The sequence below is a fragment of the Patagioenas fasciata genome, chromosome 13, assembly GCF_037038585.1.
Source record: "Patagioenas fasciata isolate bPatFas1 chromosome 13, bPatFas1.hap1, whole genome shotgun sequence".
Taxonomy (NCBI): Eukaryota; Metazoa; Chordata; class Aves; order Columbiformes; family Columbidae; genus Patagioenas; species Patagioenas fasciata.
The window spans coordinates 5157652-5179171 of NC_092532.1; the positions used below are offsets into that span (position 1 = coordinate 5157652).

At 41.8% G+C, this 21520-nt stretch overlaps 2 protein-coding genes across 12 annotated transcripts in view; one reads left to right on the forward strand and one right to left on the reverse strand.

Moving 5' to 3' along the window:
• ADCY7 (adenylate cyclase 7) overlaps positions 1 to 6519 on the forward strand; it is a 59714-nt gene extending 53195 nt beyond the window's left edge. For all 9 annotated transcript variants that reach the window (XM_071814440.1, XM_071814441.1, XM_071814439.1 and 6 more), the window contains 6 exons: positions 461 to 616; positions 1285 to 1431; positions 1853 to 1960; positions 3193 to 3307; positions 3893 to 4017; positions 4133 to 6519. In XM_071814440.1, coding sequence (XP_071670541.1) covers positions 461 to 616; positions 1285 to 1431; positions 1853 to 1960; positions 3193 to 3307; positions 3893 to 4017; positions 4133 to 4279 — 798 coding nt within the window. In that variant the 3' untranslated portion in view covers positions 4280 to 6519. The remainder of the gene's footprint in view (positions 1 to 460; positions 617 to 1284; positions 1432 to 1852; positions 1961 to 3192; positions 3308 to 3892; positions 4018 to 4132) is intronic.
• On the reverse strand, positions 5870 to 21457 carry BRD7 (bromodomain containing 7). Of its 3 annotated transcripts, XM_065848008.2 has the most exons (18): positions 21321 to 21457; positions 20661 to 20869; positions 19788 to 19917; positions 19353 to 19410; positions 17624 to 17768; positions 16240 to 16350; positions 15709 to 15893; positions 14770 to 14893; positions 14109 to 14184; positions 13240 to 13347; positions 12549 to 12681; positions 11856 to 11967; positions 10672 to 10728; positions 9705 to 9816; positions 9420 to 9563; positions 8850 to 8993; positions 7888 to 7998; positions 5870 to 6243 (listed from the first exon to the last, which is right to left on the reverse strand). In XM_065848008.2, the coding sequence occupies exons 1-17, from the start codon at positions 21367 to 21369 to the stop codon at positions 7934 to 7936; spliced, it is 1962 nt and encodes a 653-aa protein (XP_065704080.1). In that variant the 5' UTR covers positions 21370 to 21457; the 3' UTR covers positions 5870 to 6243; positions 7888 to 7933. The 3 variants fall into 3 exon arrangements, with proteins under 3 accessions (XP_065704080.1, XP_065704079.1, XP_065704081.1); XM_065848007.2 differs by lacking the exon at positions 5870 to 6243 and having other exon boundaries at positions 7483 to 7998; positions 21321 to 21384; XM_065848009.2 differs by lacking the exons at positions 5870 to 6243; positions 16240 to 16350 and having other exon boundaries at positions 7483 to 7998.
• Positions 21458 to 21520: the final 63 nt, after the last annotated feature.

The following is a 21520-nucleotide window of genomic DNA, read 5'->3' on the forward strand; positions in this document are numbered from 1 at the left end:
AATTAGTGCGTATATATGTATTTAAATACTGTTGTACTTAGTTGTAGATAGTGTATGTAGTTATAGATAATGCAAAAATTTTTAGTATGAAAGGAGGGGAACATTTTTATATTTTTCAATAGTGTTTGTATTACAGAAATCAGAGCTTCCAAATTCTTCCCGTTTGGATCTCTCTGTATTTACATGTCAATATTCATCCTAAATCAAGGCAGTAATTCAAGATAAAAATAATCACCATACTATGAAAATGTCATTTTAGTAAATACACCTGGTGGTATCCAAATTGCATTAGTTCATACTGACAGCTTCATATTTTTCTGACTTGTATTCTCAAAGCACATTTTTGTAACTATAGAGGCTCAAAAGGCCTTGAAGGAACTTTATTGCAACTACACTTTTTGAATAAATTGACTAGCGAGATATTAGATAATTTAGTTTATGGTATTTGGTCCCTTTGCAGATCGACTATTACTGTCGACTGGATTGTCTGTGGAAGAATAAGTTCAAAAAAGAACACGAACAGTTTGAAACGATGGAGAACGTTAACAGGCTTCTGCTGGAAAACGTCCTTCCAGCACACGTGGCTGCCTATTTCATTGGTGACAAACGAAACGAGGTTTGTTTTGTAGTCAGCCGGAGTTGGTGACACAGAGCGTCAGGCGAACGAGCACACAGACAATGAGGTTCTGCGCTCGCTGCCGCCTGTTGGTGTCCCGAGACCTTTGTAAACCCAAGAATCTGCTAGCCAGGTGGCCTTAAAAAAACGCAGACTTAGTGTCAGCCCCTGAAATCTGTTCTCAGAATCGATAGTTCAGCTTGGGGACACAGTTTGAGTTTGGCAAATGTTTAAAAAGGGTTTACTGCTCTCCCAAGGCCACGTTTTACCAGCGAAGAGAGGCCTTCTTTGGAAGGAAGTTGGTTGAGGAACAGGTAGTGTCTCCTTGGTAACGACCCCGGTGAGAAGTTCATCCATAATGATGTTTTTTTTGAAGTCATCCATCTTATTCAGCCAGTATGTCATCAGAATAAGTATTGCTGAGTTCACATGGGTTGGGCACGTCCAGAATAGGTGGGAATCTTTCAGACACACAGATACCTCTGCTTTTCCTTAGGCAAATCAACTTTGTTAATGTTTCTAATAAAATAAAAGATATCCGCTGTAAAGTACCATAGTTGACTTGATAGAAACCTGTGATTTGATAAGTGGTTACAAGAGCAATCGTAGTTTGTGTACCTGCGGAGGAAAGCGGCTGCTGACAAGGTGTGGATGTATTTTCCTTGCAGGACTGGTACCATCAGTCGTACGACTGCGTCTGTGTCATGTTTGCGTCCGTACCAGATTTCAAGGTGTTTTACACCGAATGCGATGTCAATAAAGAAGGCCTGGAATGCTTGCGGCTGTTAAATGAAATCATCGCCGATTTTGATGAGGTAATTAAGCTTCTGATAAAAACAGACTGGATTACAGATTTACTGCAAAATAAAATGTTTACTACATCTGTGAGCATTAGAGGGGGGAAAAGGCTGTTATATTGAACTGATATCCTGAGTTCAGCCTCACCGTCTTGAAAGATACATTCCCATCTGATGGGCTTTTTCAGTTACATCATCTAACGCATTAGTAGTATGGTTTGAATATCCCAAATTTCAGTACTTGATTTCAGTACTTCAGCTCTTTATTTCTCCTATGAGCAGGGAGGGCAAAACTAGGTACTTTCTTATCTAACCTTCATGTGGCTGATAGTATTCCTGAAGATGTTTAACGCTTATTGTAGACAGAGTGAGGTTTCTGGTTAAACACTGAAATATAGTATTAGAGTCTCAAGTATCTCTTTTCCTTCCCCTCAAACAGCTCTTGCTAAAACCGAAATTTAGCGGTGTGGAAAAAATAAAAACCATTGGAAGCACTTACATGGCAGCAGCTGGGCTGAGCGTCACGCCGGGCCAGGAGAACAACCAGGTACGCTGGCTCTGAAATCCGCCTTTGGGATTCGCTGTGTGTTTCGAAGTAACAGAATGGAACAGGATACAAAAAAGGGAGTAAATCACCAAGAGCGTCTTTCTGAAATGTGGAAAGAGATGATGAAAGTGTGTTGTCTCCTGTTGGATTCACCCTGTTGGACTCGCTCCAACAAGAGCAACAAGACTGGGGAAGGGACTTGAACACAAGCCCTATGGGGAGAGGCTGAGGGAGCTGGGCTTGTTCAGTCTGGAGCAGAGGAGGCTTAGAGCTGAGCTCAGCACTCTCTAGAACGACCTGAAGGGCAGTTCTAGCCAGGGGGGATTGGGCTCTTCTCCCAGGCAGTCAGCAATAGGACAAGGGGGCAGGGGCTTCAACTCTGCCAGGGGAAATTGAGGCTGGAGATGAGAAAGCAATTCTGTGCAGAGAGAGTGGTCAGCATTGGAATGGCTGCCCAGGGAGGTGCTGGACTCACCGGCCCTGGAGGTTTGTAAACTGAGATTGGTCAATGGACCATGATCTGGTCAATGGACTGGAGTTGGACCATGGGTTGGACTGGATGATCTCTCAGGGCTTTTCCAACCCAGTTGATTCTGTGATTCTGTGATTTATCTCCTAGTTCAATTTTTTCCAAGCGGTTATTAAGTCTGTAAACCCAGCACACTTTTGACTTCTTTAATCTTTGATTTTGATAATTAACATTTCTGGATGCATAGCAGAATAGCCCTAATAACAGGGAACTCAAAGAATGGCCACCAAAGCGAAGGCCGGCTCAGAACCGGGCAGGGAGCTCTTTGTGCTCCTGAGAGCTGGCACAGGAGAGAGAATCTTCAGGTGCCACGTTAGATCTGAGTCTGAACCTGTTTGTCACCTGGCAGGATTAAAACCAATTTCTGTACTCAGGTTCACGTTCACTGGAGCAGGTTCGTGTGTGACGTTGGGATGCATGTGTGTGGTATATACAAAATGTAAAATTAAATCTGGAATGCTGAAGGACAGACATAAATTCATTATAAAATTTGATTATATCACACCACCTCCTAGCCATTCCCATTGAATTTAGTGTTTTTTTTAAACCAGTTTGAATGTTTGTTGAACTGTGCGATTCTGCACCGTCGCAAGGATGAGTGGTCTCATCCTTAGAAACAGGTGCTTAATTCACTAATAGTATTGGTTTGGAACAGTCGCCTGTGTTGTGATTTGATGGTTAATCCGTGTCATGAATCGCGCAGGACAAGGAGAGACAGCACGCCCACATCGGGATCATGGTGGAGTACGGCATCGCCTTGATGAGCAAGCTGGACGGCATCAACCGACACTCCTTCAACAACTTCCGCTTGCGCGTTGGTGAGTCCCGTTTGTGGAGAACGGGAACGCTGCAGCTCCATGAAAATCACAAATGCAGTGGGATGATGTGGGGAATGCTGAGCACCGGGGAGCCCCTCTTAACATCCAACACGGGATTTGGACTATTATGAAATACTGAGTAGCTGAGGGAGTGTTGTTTAGTCGAGGTTCTTAAATAGGCCAGGCTTCTTAAATCAGCCAGGCTTGCACGTGTGGGCTTTTTTAATCACTGGAGGGAGCAATATGGACACTGCAGCTGCCTGAGTTTGGAGAAGATAATGGGGAGTGAAGTACCCTGTTCTCAGCTGTTGATTAAAGCCAGTATACAAATGTTTATTTCCATATGTTCAAAAATTTTTGCTTTAGCATGATCTTTGCCCCAGCTCATTCTGGGCCTTCCCATTTCACAACGAATGAGTCGCTTCACATCTCCTCAGTACTGATATTTATGGAACAGAGGCGACTGGAAAAGTGTTGCAGGGTTAAGTAGTTCTGTTTTCCTGAAGCTCATGATTTATGGCTGATACTGAAGCTATCACCTAACTTTCTACTTCGGTAATGACACCTGCTTTGGTTTATCCCAAGGGATAAATCACGGCCCTGTGATCGCCGGTGTGATCGGTGCGCGGAAACCTCAGTACGATATTTGGGGCAACACCGTGAATGTCGCCAGCCGGATGGAGAGTACGGGGGAGCTTGGGAAAATCCAGGTAAATCCAGCCGGCCGGCGTCTCAGAAATAATTTCTAGTTGGTTGTGGGTTTTTTAAAAATGTGAATAATCAGGAGAATTTCATAAGAGTTTTTCTAATTCTTTTTGCACAAAGGTCACGGAAGAAACGAGTAATATACTCCAGGAGCTGGGATACTCGTGTGAATGCAGGGGACTCATCAATGTCAAAGGCAAGGGAGAGCTGAGGACGTACTTTGTGTGCACCGAGACGGCCAAATCCCAAGGCATGGGCCTCAACTGAGGCTGCGACGAGCTTGATCACATAGACATAGAACTGCCTCCCTTCTGTGAAGACTTAGAATTTCCCTCCTTATGTGAAGGACAGTATTCGAAAACCAAATATATACTATTCTTATTCTGCATCTCAAGAGAATGACTTTTGTTTGGAAAGAAGTTCTGGAAAGTTCCCAGAAGACATGTAATCACCCCTCGGGTAAAAAAACCTACCTTTTGCTGAAATAATTGGAGGATTTACCTGGAACTGCCGCGAAGCATTTTCCATTAGTTCCTTCCCTTAGCTGCACTGTGGGAGCCTCAGCTGCAGGAGCGCCGTCCATGCAGAGCTCCACACCCGTTCAATGTTCCACGGCTCCGCTGAGCTCCCCTGGAAACAATTGCACAGTATCGGATCACTGTTTTATTGTCTTAACTTCCCTCTAGTTGGGTGTTTACATTGTATGAGGTGTTCTCCCTTGTATTTCTGTGCCTCTGTCGCTAGTACCTGTGTGCACGTTTTGTAAAGTGCCCTTTGTTTTTATAAGCCTGGCTTTAAGTTTAAAGAAAACCAATCTTGAGGAGCCCTGAGCAGCTGCGGTTTGTCCTGCGTGCTGCTCAGGAACTCTGCGGGTGCCGGCGTTCTGAGGGCCCTGAGGGAGGAAAAACAACAATGAAAATTGTTTGGAAACTGAAGAACTGATCAGATAGTATTAGAGACAGTGGGCAACGCTGTGTGAACAGAACCGCGCCTGAGGTGGGCTTTGGTTTGTTTCTGTGTGTCTCTGTGCCCAGCCCCGGGCTGGGTTATGTATTATACCTTTTAAAGGCAATGCGGTTTATGGAGCGAACTGGCTTGGAAGGTTCCAAAAAGGATGGATGGAGAAACATCTTCATAATGGAGTGGTTTCAGCAGAGCCTCAGTATTGAGCGTATGTGTAGAGCATTAGTGAGATGATCATGGAAATCGACTTGCTCTAAGTTAGTTTTAATTTGTAAAGTTTTGAAGCTGTTAATGGCTTCTGCTAATTTGTAAATTAGCATTTTTCTACTCACTGCAATCCCTTAGTCTGTTTTCTGTTGGTGAGGATGATCGTGTTTTGTAAGGGTAACGTCTTGTGCCCAGTTATGAGTATTAACCAAGGATGGATCCCCGACACACGTGTCGTGAGGCTGAACAGCAGCGACTGGAGAGTCCAGCATGTTTCGTTAAGCCCTTGTTCTACAAAGCAGCGTTTACTGATACCCCCGGGTTTAGTACTAAACCGCAGGGCACAGTGTTTCCCAAGCAGCCCCACGCATCACTGCCACTTTCTAATTACTGTGTAATTTCTCTAGCAGCTGAAGTGACTATGTTCCAAGACAGGAACAAACCTAAATATTGTCCAGCTGTGGATTAAAACTGTGCCTGTGGCCTTTGTCAGCCCGGTAGGTCAAACCTGGGTGTGTGGGCGTTGGGAACCTCCCAGTGGGGCTGGCGGCTGCGCGTGGGCTCTGCTGCAGAAGGGAGTTTCCTACTTATCAGTGTGAGGTCAGTGTTGTAGTAGAATAGACTTTCAAAAAGCTTTTGCTACTCTCATATGTTGTATATTTGTAGTAAACAGATGCTCAGCAAGCATTTGTTTAGAGGTATTTATTTATTGTTTTATAAGGACCGTGCTCCTTTCAGCGGCCTCGGACGTACGTTAGCTGAAGCAACTCTAGTCGGAAGGAGCCTGGAGCCAGAGCCGGCTCTGAGCTGTTTCTGTTCACAGAACCAGTCGAATGCCGATGCGAGTGAGCTGTGAACGAAACCGCTGTCTGGAACAGCACTTTGAAACGCTTTTGTTTACATGATGCGGCCCGTCAGGTTGGGAACTCGCTCGGGCGTCTCTTTGACGTGCCCTCGTGTCCAGCCGCGGCTCTCGGGGCCGCAGCCGCGGTTCGTGGCGGTTCCGCTGGGCCATGAACAAGGGGTGGGAGCTGAGGATGCTTCCTGATTTCTCCTCAGAACTGGAACGGTATAATACAAAAGCTATGTTAAACCACAGAAAAGGTTCAGTTTAAGAAGCAACTGTATTGAAACGATTGCTCTCAGCAATCCTTTCGAGAGTGAACTGTGAAATTCAAAATAACCTTGTTAGAAAAACCTTCCTTACAGCATTATTGTTTTCTTAAACCGAGAAAGTGGCACTGTATTTAATTTGAAGAGCTAACCATGTCTTGAATTAGCAATCTGTTTTAAAGAACAAACTTTTGTTTTTACCATTAAATAAAAAACTTCCTGAAGCTTGTTTGGCTTTGCAGTTATTGTCATGAAGATTCTCACGAAAAGGAGGCGCATTTCTGATACCCCTGTACTGTCGACGAGGTTGTTTTTCCTTGTAAACTCTTATCACAGGGCTGGTGGAGCTCAGGAGCATGTGTGTTGGTCCCCAGTGCTGAGCTCTTTGGTTTGTTTTTAAAAACAAGTGGAAAATACATAGAGAGACACACTTGAGTTCAACAGCTAAAGAGTCATTTCAACACTCAGTGTTGTGTGGCCACCTGCTGCACTCTGTGAGGGTCAATGGTGGGAAGTGAGACGCTCTAGAGCGAGTCAGGAATGGTTTGGGTGGCAGAGTTGTTGTGCATCTTCTCTTGTAGCACGAAAATGGCTTAAATATTAATGGGAAAAATCATTCCCTGGAGTAATATTTTACCTAGAATGTGAACCTAGTGGTGACTTCACTGAGAACAAATCTGGAACCACTGGAAAAAAATATAGGCTGACAGTTTAACCTTTCTGGAATTAATTCTAAGAACTGTGAAAGCTTAACATGAATTAAATGAATACTTGCACAGCTGGTTGTGGAGGGGAGGGAGCGGAAGGATGTTGGCCGTTAGCGGGGGTAGTGGGTGGAATTCACGCTGAGGCTTTGCCTTTACGTTACCGCTTTGTTTCAGTCCCCCCGCGCACGATGGAGCCGAAACGCTGCACGTTGTTCCTGGGGAGCCCGAGGTCACCCTGGAACCGTGGGGTAAAATGAGCAACGTTTCAATCTGCTGTGGGACACCTGTGGTAGAACCTGGGCCTGAGTTCACTGGACTGTATAACAGGATCTTTTTACTGGCAGTGAGTGTCAGTCTCACCTTATGGTTACGTTTCTAATCTTGCCCTCGAGTTTTAGAATGCGATGAGCCGTAGGCCTTGTTTCCCTAAGAGATTCATCCACAAAACCGCTCTTTTGTTAATGCATCAGGCTCCGTCAGTTTTATTTAAAAAGTTTATTTCTCTTCCTCATGATTGTAATAGTTTCACAGGAATTTTAAAAATGGAAACTTACGTGTCCAGATACTAATGATTTTTGCCCCAACCAAATTCAGGTACAGAGTCTATACATTGCTTTTAGAAACGTTTGGTTGAGTCCCAGCACCATATATTAGGCACATTTTCACTTACACTTGGACTTTTTCAGACACTTAACAACCCAGGAAAACGTAAATGCTGCAAAGCTGCTTTAAAATAATAAGGAATGCAAAAATAATAATTTAGTGCATTTATGTAACAGAAGTAACTCTTCATACAAACCATTCCATTTCAAATGTCGTCGGTTCCAAAATTTAATAAACAAAAGTAGTTTTAACACACAATATACACATGGCCGGTGAATGCACCTGAAGGACGTTCGTCAAACAAATGGCTGCAAACGGGGCTGACGCTTCAGACGGTGACGGGGCCGCACTCTGCGTCGGGGATGGCGACGGGCTTCTGCGGTTCTTGAAGCTCTGCAAGTTTACAGCAGGTACAGGCCTGTTAGCGTAACTTTTCAATGACAAAAGGGAAAGAGAATAGAACAAGCCTAAACAAGCTGGGCCTGCGTGAGCTGTGTGTTCCGGGAGGGCTCCGCTGGTTGTTGTGCAGCCTCACTTGTGCCTGCTGTGGAAAAGAAATCACTCAAGAATGGTGAAATGGAAATTCCTTGAGTAGTTCCCTCGATAAGTGAGTTCCTGATGTTCCAGTAAACAAAATCTCAACTGAAACTTTTTACTAACCACACAGTAAATTTGTTGTGTGAATTACAATTCTTCAAAGGAAATTCTTACCTGCCTTAAAAACTGGGGACAAGCACAAAGCCTGGGTGTGTGTTCACAGTGCCGCGAGCGGATGTTTGGGGCTGGCACTGAGGATTTTGCACGGACCGGACTCCTGAATCCAGCAGAGACGAGCTCAGCTTAAGTGCTGCTGGCCCCAGGAAGCAGAGGATGTGCCCAGCCACAATGTGGCAAAGAAGGAAGCATCACATCCTCATTGTAGCAAGCGAGGGGTTTTAACTCTTCTAACTTCATGCTAAATGGAAAAACTAAAATTGGATAGCCCGCCAAGCTTTACAATCTGGCAATGCTCCAAGATGAATGGAAAAAGAAGTGCTTCGTGTAGCTGGAGCAAAGTTCCACACAGCCAAAAGATTGATTTTGGATGGGGACCAAGCACGGCAACTTTCCAGTAGAAGCAGAATTTGAAAAAGGACAGAAGAACTGAAAGTTGGAAGCAAGTTCCACCACAGCCGGTCTAACGATCTGCAGGTGTGGTTTTGTTAGAGCAGAACGGATGCTACCACCTGTAGTAGTGCACTCACCCTCTGTGAGATCTACCCAGCTGTCTTCCGCCTCTGGCAGAGGAACCGAGATGCCCATGGCTTTCCGGATTCCGTACGTGCTGACGATATCACCTGGAGTCACTTGTTGCGCGAGTTCTTTCAGGTTATTGGTGACTCTCTCCGCTAGAAAAGAGAAGCGGCTGTATTTATATGCTGTATATGCTGTGGTTGATATTGCACAAGTTAGTTAGTGAGTATTAATTGGTATAATAAAATAGAGCGATAACTGGATCAAACCTGGAACAAAGCTTAGCCTTACAGTAATACTTAGCAACTCCTGCTCAAAGACACTGTAAATATGATGGAGTTTGAGGCGTTTGGCTGTTTGTGCCATGGCAGAGTAAACTCCCTATCAGTTCTAGGGAAATTTATTAATGAGGAGGAAATACATGTAATTAGTGTTCAAAACTTTCATCTGGCTTTACAGACAAAATCAATCTTCTAGGCCTAACAGGGCACATATTCTTCAGTATAATTCTTAAACATTCATCTTGATACCAGCTGGGACTGATCAATTCTGCAAGAACGATCAGAAAAGAGTGTATTTACCCAAGTGCATCTCTCTGTAAGACGGACCCAGGAGACAAATCATATTAGGGGGTGGTTTTGTACTGAGTCGTTCATTCTGAGCATCCTGGAGTTCTCTCAGCAGCTTTGTTGTTTCATCAAGTTTTCTCTGGAAGATTTCAGCCTCTGTTAAACGAAGAGAAGAAAGTCCTAACTGGTAAGAGGGTATATTTACTTACTTTATGATATAAAATACGGTGAGGCTGAATGGATTGAGAAATTGAGGCAGTTAGACGTATCGGAAATGCAAGGGCCAAGAAAACTCACCCTCCGAATCGAACTCCTCTACGGGCATGCCGAAGTTCGTGACTGCTTTCAGTGCCGTGAGCCGGTCGTTGTTCGCAGAGTCCAGCCTGGCAGCAAGATCCATTTCCATCATCTAAATAAACCAAGAACCAGCAGGTAATAATTTACGTAATGTTTAGATTAGCTTTGAAACAACAAAACTGTTTGGGGGAAAATGAGAACACAGTTAAGATTAGTCTGCTCTACAAAAAAGTGAACATGTAGAGAGCTGAAAAGACACGCTGTGAAACTTCTACTTTCCTACAGTTCCTCAGGTTACTGTTGTATTTCAGACTCAAATGGCAAATCGCACCTGCCAATAGCATGGGGGGCAGGCACAAACTACCTGTAGTAACTTAAGACCAGCATCCCAATTAGGAAAATAAAGAAGGAATTCCCTGAGCTCACCTAAACCAAAGTGTATCTAAGATTTGAGGCCAAAATTCAAGAGCAGTCTGGGTACCGGTGGCAGGTGAAGGCTTTGGGGAGCAGCCCTTTCCCTGGAGCTGTAACAAGCTCTGGGTGCAATGATTTTAGAGCTGTATCGTGTGCCCACAGGGGCACAAGGCATTTCAGAGAACTTCTCTGTGACAGCCATGTATTGTGCGATACTTTACACTTCTAGTAGAAGTTAATGTTAGATCAAATCAGATTAAGATGGGAATAAAACAACCAGAAGATCTAACGCACAAACAAAACCACACAAACAATCAACCACAAACAAAAATACACAGCATTTTCTTCTAGTTCTCTTGATCTATAGTCCTGTGTAAGACTTTGTGGAGATTCTCACTCTCCAAATGCCTACAAAGGAGCTGGGTCCCCGTCCCACAGCGTATTTACAGCTTGTCCAATTTTAGTGTAGCTGCACAGGCCTGACAGTTGTGGGCAGTTTTCTAGGCGGGGGTTAGACAGGCTGGTTGTAGTTATCGGTACAGAAAGGAATTACCTTTACATCTTTGATTGCCTCGCTTCTTTCCTGTGGGCCTTCAGTCTCCTCCAGTGGCTGCACAGAGGAAGGGTTTTTCAAGAAGACATTAAAATTCATCTTGAAGTTCAAAGTGAGACTTTACAAAATGCAGTATTTTGAAAGTGAGGTAAATATACAATGTCGTAATGACCTTTCTCTGTAAACCAAGTCACAAAGCGGCTATTTTTAGAGGGCTTTCTTAGGATATTAGTGTTTCATACATTTTTACAGCACACTTTTATTGCTCTTTGCAAAGCCCACGTGCTTTTCCCCAGGGATGTCACATCAGAGATTAGTTACTGGGGCAGAAAGGATAATTATTAGAGGCTGAAATGTTATTCTGCGTCTCAATGTAAGTGTATTTCTCTTAATATTTGCAACAGTGGTGGTTGAACCCTGTAAGTCAGTGTCACTATTGGTACCAGAAAAGAGCTGACCCAGTAACGCTAAGCAAAGGTTCAAGCTGGGGCTAAAGGCTGAGCTTTGATCCATCAACTAGTTCTAATACTAATTTGGCTAATATTTGACCCATTAGTAAAAGGTTATGATCTATTTCAATAGTTTACATCAATGAGAAACTCAAATCATGACTTAAGTTAACAGGAACTGTCCTGTGGAGATTCTCAACTGATTCTTGGATTGTCAGTTAAGATTGGATCAGCCCGTTGGATTCCAGTCACGTTTGGCGTATAGCGGTCCTGAAATCCCACAATCTGAGGAGTAGCTGTTTAGTATTTTCACACAGCACGTAGTTGAGTTTTAAACACTGCACCAAGTCAATGGGAAACTGGGTTACTAATTCCTCTGAACTAAGCAGTGGCTGCAGGAACATGATAAACTTTTCATGGAAACAAGCTCATCCGTGATCACCTCATTTCTAAACAACTGCTTGTTGATAAGGCACTAGTGCTAATACAAGTGGGAGAGCAGGCAGAGAAGGAATGTGTCACTCTGTCTCTATAATATTTTGTTAATTTTCATGTTACACTAATTAACAAGTCAGTATAATCCCTCCCCAGAAACTCCATCCACTGGAGAAAAAGGTGACTCTTCACTTTCAAATAATTAAAGGGAGCCCATCACTAGGCTCAGCATCATCTTTCTTTAGCTTTACATCTCATGTGCCAAAACCAAGACTAGACAGGACACAAATCCCGTCTTACCGTTTCTAGTTCTCTGAGAGCTCTAGAATGTCCTCCTTTAGTCAGAACGTCAAGCAAACTGTCAGCCATTAAGAAAGGGTAATCTTGCGATTTCATCAGAAAGTCATGAATACTAAAATACCAAAAGACAGGTAAGGTGATTACTTTCATATCAAACATTCAAAGGAAAAAAGTTGTGTAAAGTCAAATCAAATATGTACAGCACAGAAAACACAACAAGTAGCACAGAATTTATCTAAATGGTTTAATTATCAGTGCCTTTTGTAGCTGAGGAACCCAGCCACATTCCTAACAAGAACCAAAGGACTACAGGCAGTAAAGCGCCTCAGGCAGCTGCATCCAAGGGACAGCAACTGGCACAGACACTTCACATCTGCACTGTACTTACGTGTTCTCACGTTTCGTATGAATTTATACCACTGCATATTCTATTTTTGAGTTTCTCATAAAACAAAAGGGCTTCAACGCTGAAATTTTTATGATTCGGAATAATAAAAACAATGAGAATTATTTTTGCTGTAGTAAATAATAGGAAAATCAAGCAGTATTCACTTCACAGGCAAATTCTCTTATTAAAGTATTTGTTTCTTAAAACAAACCAGCCAAATGTGGTTAAGGTGTGAAGACAGTAGTGACATGATGTAACTGCTGCTGTACAGGACAGCTGTGACACACACCCCCTTGTTTGGTTACCTGAAAGATCCTGGATTAGAGTCTTCCCCATACGTGGAGTAGATCAAATCAGAATCTTCTTTGCTTATGTTGGCAAATGTAGAATCATACGTCGGAGCATAGGAACTATAGGGTCCGTAATTCAAGTATGTCACTAATAAATAACAACAGTACTGATTATTACCTCTGATATGTGTGTTATCAGATAAAAATGAGTAGGGCTTGTAAGACAATCCCCAAAAAGAAACTTTTAGGAACATATTTCTTATGGTGAACACAAACTTTCACAGAATACCATCTGTTCACACCGTAACATCTTTTAGCAACATCTACTTCAAATGCATTTTTATTCATGAATGTTTTATTAACAATCCCGCGTGCCCCACGCAATATGAAAATTCAGTCTGGTGCCAGTAACAGGTTCTCAGCCTCGCCACTACGCTCTTTTAAAGCCAGAAAAACCTTTATCTAATTGGGATAGTTCCTCTTCTCAACATTTTATTAAACACGCCTCCCGTTTTGTACGTGTACATTAAGCTAGACTTTGTGATGTACTGTGGAGTTGTGTGATAGATACATGCAATAATGTATTTTATCACCAAAAAAACCCCCTTCGTTCCAAACTATTTGTGTGCTAGCAATAAAATCAACATTTTTTTGTTTATATAAGGAGGATTTATATCTTACAAAAAATTACAATATTATTACTTGCCTGGAGTAACTTTGTTTCTTTTATCTTCTTTGAACCCTTGTAAGGTATTAACTCCCGACTGAAGTCTTCCTGCGGTCATACCCAGCTTTACAGGGCAGTAACCTGGTTCTACAGTAAGATATATCAAAATAGAAAAATAATGAAGGCGTATAGTTGACACAGGAAGATTCCAAACTAATTTCATACTTGTAGCCAGAAACTTCAGCTCTGAGAGTGTGTGCTTCATAATATACTAAAGCCTGTGGTTAGTCTTAAACATGAATCCAGACCAAGTGGCAATAGTAGTTAAGTATTGAAGATTTAACCTAAATGTTAAGCTTTCACTATCAGTCTTTCTCCTTCCTGTCCCTCCCTAACAGAGGCTGCATCACTGAAGAGGATCTGATTCTTAACATGAAAGACCACGCGCTATTCTTGCTGACAAGCAGGGGGAAGGGAGAAGACAAGTCTTCAGTTTGGTTTCTGTCGATGGAGCCCTGGTCAGTTCAGCTGTGTAACAAGCTGGTAGTTAAACAGTCAAGCTCCTGCGCTCTTGTAGCCTGTGGCACTGACATCTATGATTCTATAACGTGACAAAGTGACTCGGGACCCAGACAGTTCCCAGTGGCCAATTCTGGAACATGTGTGACCTTCTGGGTCCGTGCTCTGTACAGGGACCAGCCTGCCAGAGCTCCCTCCAGCTGCTCCTAACAACAGCCACAGCTGGTCCCCATCTACCTGCCCCCTCAGCTGCAGCTTTTAAAATCCAGATCTTTATCAGGCTGGGAAGAAGTATTCAGGTCTTGGCCAGCATGTGCTGCTCTGCCCAGCAAAGGAGCAGCAGACCATGTAGGTGAAAGGGGCTTGTTACCTAAATTGTGCCAACTTACCTCCTGCAGTGAGGTCAACTGGATTCAAAAGGCCTAGAGTTGTTGTACCATCTGGTTTTCTTCTTTCAAACTCACACTGAAATAAGATCAGACTATTTTAATTTTATGCTCCTTAAGCGAATAAAAACATCTAATGAAATTGGCCTATCTGTAGGAACCAGAAAGCAATTTGTAAAGGTGTGGTTCAGAAGCGAGTACTGCTCTTTTTTATTTTCACTAGACAGCTTTACTAAGAAATTACGATAAATATTAATGTTTCTGCAGAGGCTAGGAGATAAAATACGTAATTCATGTAGAAAATGAAATGGACTCAATGTTACCAAAGTGGCTTTCTTCTTTTGTAACATCACTGACCTTTGGTCAGACATGTGGCTGTTTCACAACTACAGGGTTTTTTGCAGGTCAGGTTTGAGATATTTTCTTGAGGTTCCTACTATTCATCCTTATCTACTACTTACCTAAAATATCTGCAAGTCTAAGCTGAACTTGCTCTGCTGAAGAAATTCAGCGTGCACTGAACTGACATGCTTTTTTTCTAACCTTACAATGTTACACAGATGATCAGTTGTCTAAAACGCAGTAAAAGCAAACCCTGAGTTTCAGCTGATGTAAGGTCCTACATAAGCCTGCTTTATGAGTTACCAAATACGCAAAGATTTACCTGGCTATTTGCAAGTCGTCTTGTTAATTTTCCTCCAGATTCTCTAACAATCCGATCAATTTGCTCTTGTTCCCTTTCCAAGCTATTGTTTCGTAATTTGTCTTCGAATAGATCTTTGTCCTTCCTGTGAATAAAACACACAACCTAATTACTTGTCTAAACAGACACCAATTGGCTAAATAGCATGAAAGAATACAGTGGACTTGTTTTTGCCAACTATGCAAACTGCTTTTGTAGATAAAACAACTACCAAAAATAATATGACTACATTGAATATGGCTGGGGAAAACATGTGACAAAGACTTATATGAGTGTTTTTTTAAGTTAGTAACCGTAGAGGTCTCCGTGTTCAGCCTACTTCAGCCATGTTAATATCCTAGATTAGCATGTTGCCAGATTTTATGTTATCGCTTCCACAAAGCCAACAAGGATGTTTTTAGTAAAATAGATTTGATAATCTGAATTTTGGTATCTGTAATTTCAAGTCTGTGAAAATAAATTTGCTAGCATTTCAGACTATTGAAAGAGGTATTTCAAGATATTAAGAGATATTTCACGAAGTTCTTTACCTATTCATTGGCATGTTTCAAATACAACTATTGTGCAAAAACGATAAAAAGCACTTGAAATGTGCTACACAGTTATTTGTACCAAAATGTTTAAAAAGTTGTGTTTGCAAGCTTTCTCCAAAACAATACTACTTATGTGAAACAGATATTAGAAGAGAAAATAATTGAAGGGATGGAGTTGGTGAGCAGTACAGGGTTACCTACATTAAAAACATGATGGTATCATAAAAGATTCTAGAACTGAAGAAGTCTTAGTGTATTTGCAGGGCCAGTAAGAGAGAAACCCCCACGCACTGGTCCCTAAAAGTCACCTTGTTTCAGCAGCATTTAAAGGGTGTACCCTGTAACTGTTATTGAGAGAATACTTCACTTTTTCTGGTCTTTGCTAGGTGTCCTGGACGCTCTGGTGTCACCATCCACAGGTTCGCCTTTGTCTCTCCCAGGACCATTGTCATCGTCTCCAGTTTGCTGCAGTTCCGTCTTGTCCTTCTGCTTCCTGGTCTTCTGCAGGTCAGCCATGAATTCTATACTTTGTTTCAGGCTCTGAATTCTCTCCTAAAACAACACCAGGATCCTTTTATTTGCTACTTGGATGAATCTTTTCCTAACCTACTCACAGAGGATGACTTCAGTTCTTTCTTATAATAGTTAAGTATAAAGATAGTTTAAAAAAATGAAATATTAAATACAAATATTTCTTCAATAACTGATCTGGTATCAGCACTAAAGCATGAGCCTCAAAAAATGCGCTATTTAAATTCTAGCGTGCAAGCATTTGACAGATATTAAGCGAGTTTTTTATTAATTTTCATGAGATGCCTGTAAGAAAAGTGGAATGAAAGAGAAGTCACAACAGAAGGAAGAAGCATATTTTGGTATTTTCGTTTGTATTTTCTATTACCTGGCTGAGTATCTTCATCCCTGAGTGCAGCAGTTTTTTTGCAGCTTTGTAGTAAATGGTGTCTGGTTTGTTATAAATCATTGCATTAGTACACATCAGTTTGAAGTTATCCTGTACAGACATTAATAATTTTGGAATGAAAGTTAAAATTTTATAGTATACTGTATTAAAATCCTTGTTGCAAATGCAGCATCTTGACCTTTAGGGAAAAAGAACTTCAAAGAACATTTTTAATTAATGAATTTAAGAAATCTAATTAAACATTTAAACAGAAATAGGTAAATTAGATTCAAGTCTCAAAACCAACACCCCAATAAACATCTTGAAAGTGTTCTTAAGACTTCAGTATTGATTGTAGTTTTTAAAGTTTTAATGGAAGTCCTAGTAGGTAAAATTAGCTACTTCTCTGACCAATCAGCAGTCATTAAAAGAAAAACAGAGTGAAAATACGTAAAAAAGACAATAAAGCTAAAATTAGAGAAGTTGCAATTCAAAGTTAAACTATTTTAAGGAATATACCAAAGCTTCAGTTAAAATGAAGAAATGGACGCTTGTTTGAAGTTCAGTTCTATACTCACTGCAGAGCCTCTATACTTAGGTATGTTCTATCACATTCTCAGCTATTTACAAAGACAAAAAGTTAAAATGAAAAACTAACCAGAAACAGCTGAAACAACAGGGCATATTCTTCTGAAGAAGAATGTGCAAGCAAATACAACCAACACTATTAACAAACCTCTGCCTATGTTCAACTGCTAACTACAAATCCCACTTCTTGGGTCCTCATCTAGCCCAGTAAAGAACTAGAGGATATTTCTGCTGAAGAAAACAAGTCCCCACACTTTTCAAAAGTTTTAGGGGCCGTCAAAACAGGCCCTTGAATCCCCCAAACTTCAGCAGCGGTTGCTGCCAGCAGGACTGAGCTCATGTTGCCTTCACACCTACCTGACTAGCAAAGCCTGGCTAGCATGGCGATGACAGGAGGCACAGCATCAAGTAGTAACAGGCAAAGCCAGTAATTCACCAGACTCCATGATTTTTGAGAGGCAATATAGTCAAAAAAAGAGCTGTCTTCTTACAGAAATGCTACGTTTTCAGTCTTAAGTAGAGATCTACAATGACATCCTGAACGACAAACTGACAGAGTCTGTTTAATCTTGCATAAAACCTGAAACCATCCACGTCATCTTGAGACGCACGTGTACAAAGCATGAGTGTTTTCTCTTTCACTTCCAGAACTTATTTGCTCACAAAAATTCAACAAGAAACATTTATTCAGGCAGATGTACTGGTTCTCTTGGCATCTTCATATTCTCATAAATTAGAGTTCAAGTCAACTGAGCAGAACATGTCTTTGTAGTCAAAATAAAAGTAACAGAATTACCTTCAGTTCTTCTATGGACTGGTACCCATTGTTCTTGATCTTCTCTTTCATGGTACTAAAATCCATCGGGTTTTTAATGATCATGGAGTAGCCAGGGGCAATAAAGTCAGTCACAGGAAATGAAAAGAAAGAACTTGGATCTTTTCTGTTAAGAAATGAAAAGACAGGGTTTTTATGTTTCAACTTATAACAAAGAACATATTGAGCTTGGAATCAAATAGAAAGGAAAGGATTAAGTTGAAAAGGAATAAAAAACATAAAGCTAGAAATGGCTTGTGTCAGCAGAATCTTTCACTTTTGAAGGTTGAAAAGATGCAAACCCATAGAACAGAAAAAGTGCTACAAATGTATTTTTGAAGTTAGTTCTAAATTCTGATAACTGCCTGTGTTCCCAAGATTAAAAAAACCCAACACTCTTTTACCAAGTTTTGGCTTTTTGAAAAGTTGTTCTATAATGATTGGGTCACTGAAAAATAAAGGGAACAAATTACATAAGAATGTATACTTGTCATTCATTGCTGACTCTGAAATTAACAGAAGGGAAAGTTTGTTGCTGAAAGTTGTGACAGAATGTGTGTATTTATGATTACGTGAATCTTTCAGTTATGTAATGTTAATAGTTTATGTTACAATTTCCCATGACTTTCAGTGATCTCTGACATACACTTATGCTCCTGGGTGCTTCTAATAGCATTAAAATGAAATACAGTTGGTTGGTATTTTCTCCTTAGAATCAGGCTGGTGAGAATCTCTCCTCCAGACTCATTGTTTTGCTTTTTACCAAACTCTGCAGCTCCAGACTGGCCACCTACACCAATGTTGATCTGTTCCTCGCTTTTACTATATGCAATGGAGAAACTCTTGGCGTTTCAGGCCTTTTTCCTGAGGCTTACTTATGATTTATGGATTTCTACTTCAAGTTGCTGCAGAAGAGCGCAGAAGCACACAGTGCAGGTATTCTGCAATACCTGCACCACAGCTTCCAACTGGGAGGCAGGATTCCAAAGCTTTTCAAGCAGCTTTTCTTTCTGTATGACTGCAAAGGGAGCCAAAACACACACATGCACTTTTTGATGGTTGGTAGTTTCTTCAAACTGACATCAAGATATTGAAAACTTAAGGTTAACGGAAAACTCACAAAGTTGCAAGCTCCACTGGGTGAGACAGGTAAAGACCCTTCAGCCGCTCTTGTACAAGGTACATAAACTTTCTTAATACTTCAAGTCAAGAAAAAATACCTTAAACCACTGACTACTCGAAAGCCCTACAAATTCAGCAAATCTGATTGTTTTAATCAACAGACATTTGGTTAATAAGACAGTAAGAGAATATGGTTGAAGTTTTCAAGCATGTACTTCCTTTTTATAGTAAAGAATGCTAAAAATGGGAGAGCTCAAGGTAAAAGAAGTTTTTGCAAGTTCATTCCAAACTCTTGTGCCTCTCTGAAAAACAGTTCTTATAAAGAAAGCATTACATTATGGGAAAATGGTCCTATTTTTGAAAGTTTTTTAAAAGTACTTTAAACTTGAAACTGGAGGTGTTTGCAGGAAGCCTAAGCTGAGGAGAAGTTAGAAGTTTCCATTCTTACACTAATACTTAAATTCTTATAATAGTCCCATTAGCAATGTACTTAGCAATGATATTTTCACCCAGCTTTTCCTATGCCCGTTCCCTCCATATGTGTTACTTTCACTCCACAGCTCTGAAAGCCTGTAGCACTGACATTTACCTCTGCAGCTGTCTCATGAGTTGATTCAGAGCTTCCTGAAGCGGTGTCTGCTCCACCTCTAGATCAAAAAGAAGTGGGGGGAGAAAGGGTGTCAAACAGAACTGACTCCAAGAGGTACCAAACTTTCAAGATACTAGAAATCAACTAAACAAAAATGATGCAGCTTGAGAATTGATGAAAAATAAAAAGAATACGGTGGTAAAACCAGAAAATACATAGGGGATCTAATTTCCTTATTGTTCTTAATTGACATGCTGCTCCCTCTGACACAGGTACCATTCTGGAAAGGTAGAGTAACATAATTTCAGTTTTTTGTATGAGATGGGGAAAAATGCTAAGATGGCAAAAAAGTCAAGTCACTTGCTATAGAAACAAAGAAAAATATGAGTCAAATAAACCTGGTATTAGCAAAATAAATTTATTTTTTATTCCTACCTTCCTGTTTCGCTAAGGTACTCGTCAATGGTTTCTCCGGTGGCAATTCCAATCTGATGGGGGTCTGACACTTCATTTCTTCTTCTCCCTCGCTGTCTGCATGGTCTCGATCTCGTTTCCTTTTATCTTCCTAGAAAGAGAAATATACTCTTTCAGAACTTACAAAACCAGCATTATTACTGTACGTAATGCTCTCTGGCTTTTTCAAAACAACATAGTTTAAAAAAAGAATTTTTTAAGTCTTGTATTCTTCAGGTACTGTCTCCATCTGCTGGACAATAAAGTAATCCAGATATATAATGCAGTGTATCACAGAACTTGTTTTTAAAAGAAGAGTGACAGGAGCCACTTACAGCATGACAGGAATGATTCTGCACTACTCTCTGCACAGAGAATTGTCTACAGTGAAGCCTCTCAGATGATTTTTGAAAGTTTTAGAAAAATGAGTAAGAAATAGGAAATTCAAAATTAGAGGCACCCATAATGTTTCAAAGAAATGTGTTATAATTACTTATCACATCAAGAACCCCAAGAGGAAAATACATTTTTTTGCTTTTTAACTAAGAACTTGTAAAGTCTTAATTCTGTTCTATATAAATGGATTTATTTAGACAGAATTTTTAACCCCTTTATAGTTTTCTGTGCTCTTATACTCGCCAGTATTTTTTGAGAGAAGACAAGCTTCAGATGACTTCACTTATCTTTTTCTAATAAAAGTACCATGGTAAGAGGAATTGGTAAAACTAAATACTGAATTCAAGTGTATTCCAATTTAAGGATCCAAGTTATGGTCATAACTGCTCACCTTTTGACATGAAGACTAGAGAAAGTCAAGCATTTTTTTTGCTAAAATGCACTAGCATGAATTTGTACCTTAACTCTTCTCTTTCTTTTCTCCTTTTCTTCCCCTGGAACCTGTTTTTCTCCTTTCTTCCTCTTTTTCCTTTTTCTGTCCTTGTGTTTTTCATGTTCGGATTTGTCTTCATACAGGCTTGAATCGAGTCCCGCGTTTCCAGTGGAGAGTTCGGCAACTTCACTTCCCCCGACTTTCAGCACCAGCTTCAGCGGCTTTTCTACGTATTCTTAAAACAGCAGGGAAAAAATGTGAGTACGGCAGAGCACAGACACTCTCACCCCTCTCCCAGGCCTGTCACTGACCCCCAGCTCATTTTCCCACAGAATCCCAGCCAGGATGAGGTTGGAGGGATCACTGGAGAGCCCCTAACGCAGCGGCACCAGAGCAGATCACACAGGACCCCAGGCGGGTTTAATGTCTCCAGGAGCCTCCACACCCGCTCTGGGCAGCCTGTCCAGGCTCTGGCACCTCACAGCAAAGAAGTTTCTTCCGCGCTGATTCCGCGTCTCCCCACACAGCCGCCGGGCCGAGCCCTGACCGTACCCCTTACGGCCTCTGCTTCACCCCCAACTTTCAAACCGGCGGGCGGGCCGGGCCGCGCTGCCGCGCTGTGGGGGGCAGAGGCGGTACCGAGGGCCCGGGCCCGCTTTGCGGCCTCCCGCCACCCAGCCACCCACCCTCGTAGGGGTGCTTGTCCGACTTATGCTTCTTGTGTTTCTTGCCCATGGCGGCGGCGGGCCGGCCCGCCCGGGTTAGGCCGCGCCGGTGTCGCGGAGCCCGCCCCGCAGCCGGAACGCGGTGACGAAAAGGCGGGCGCGGCCCGCGCAGCGCCCCCTGGCGGGCCGGAGGTCCGGCGGGCCGCGCCGCGCCGCGGCCA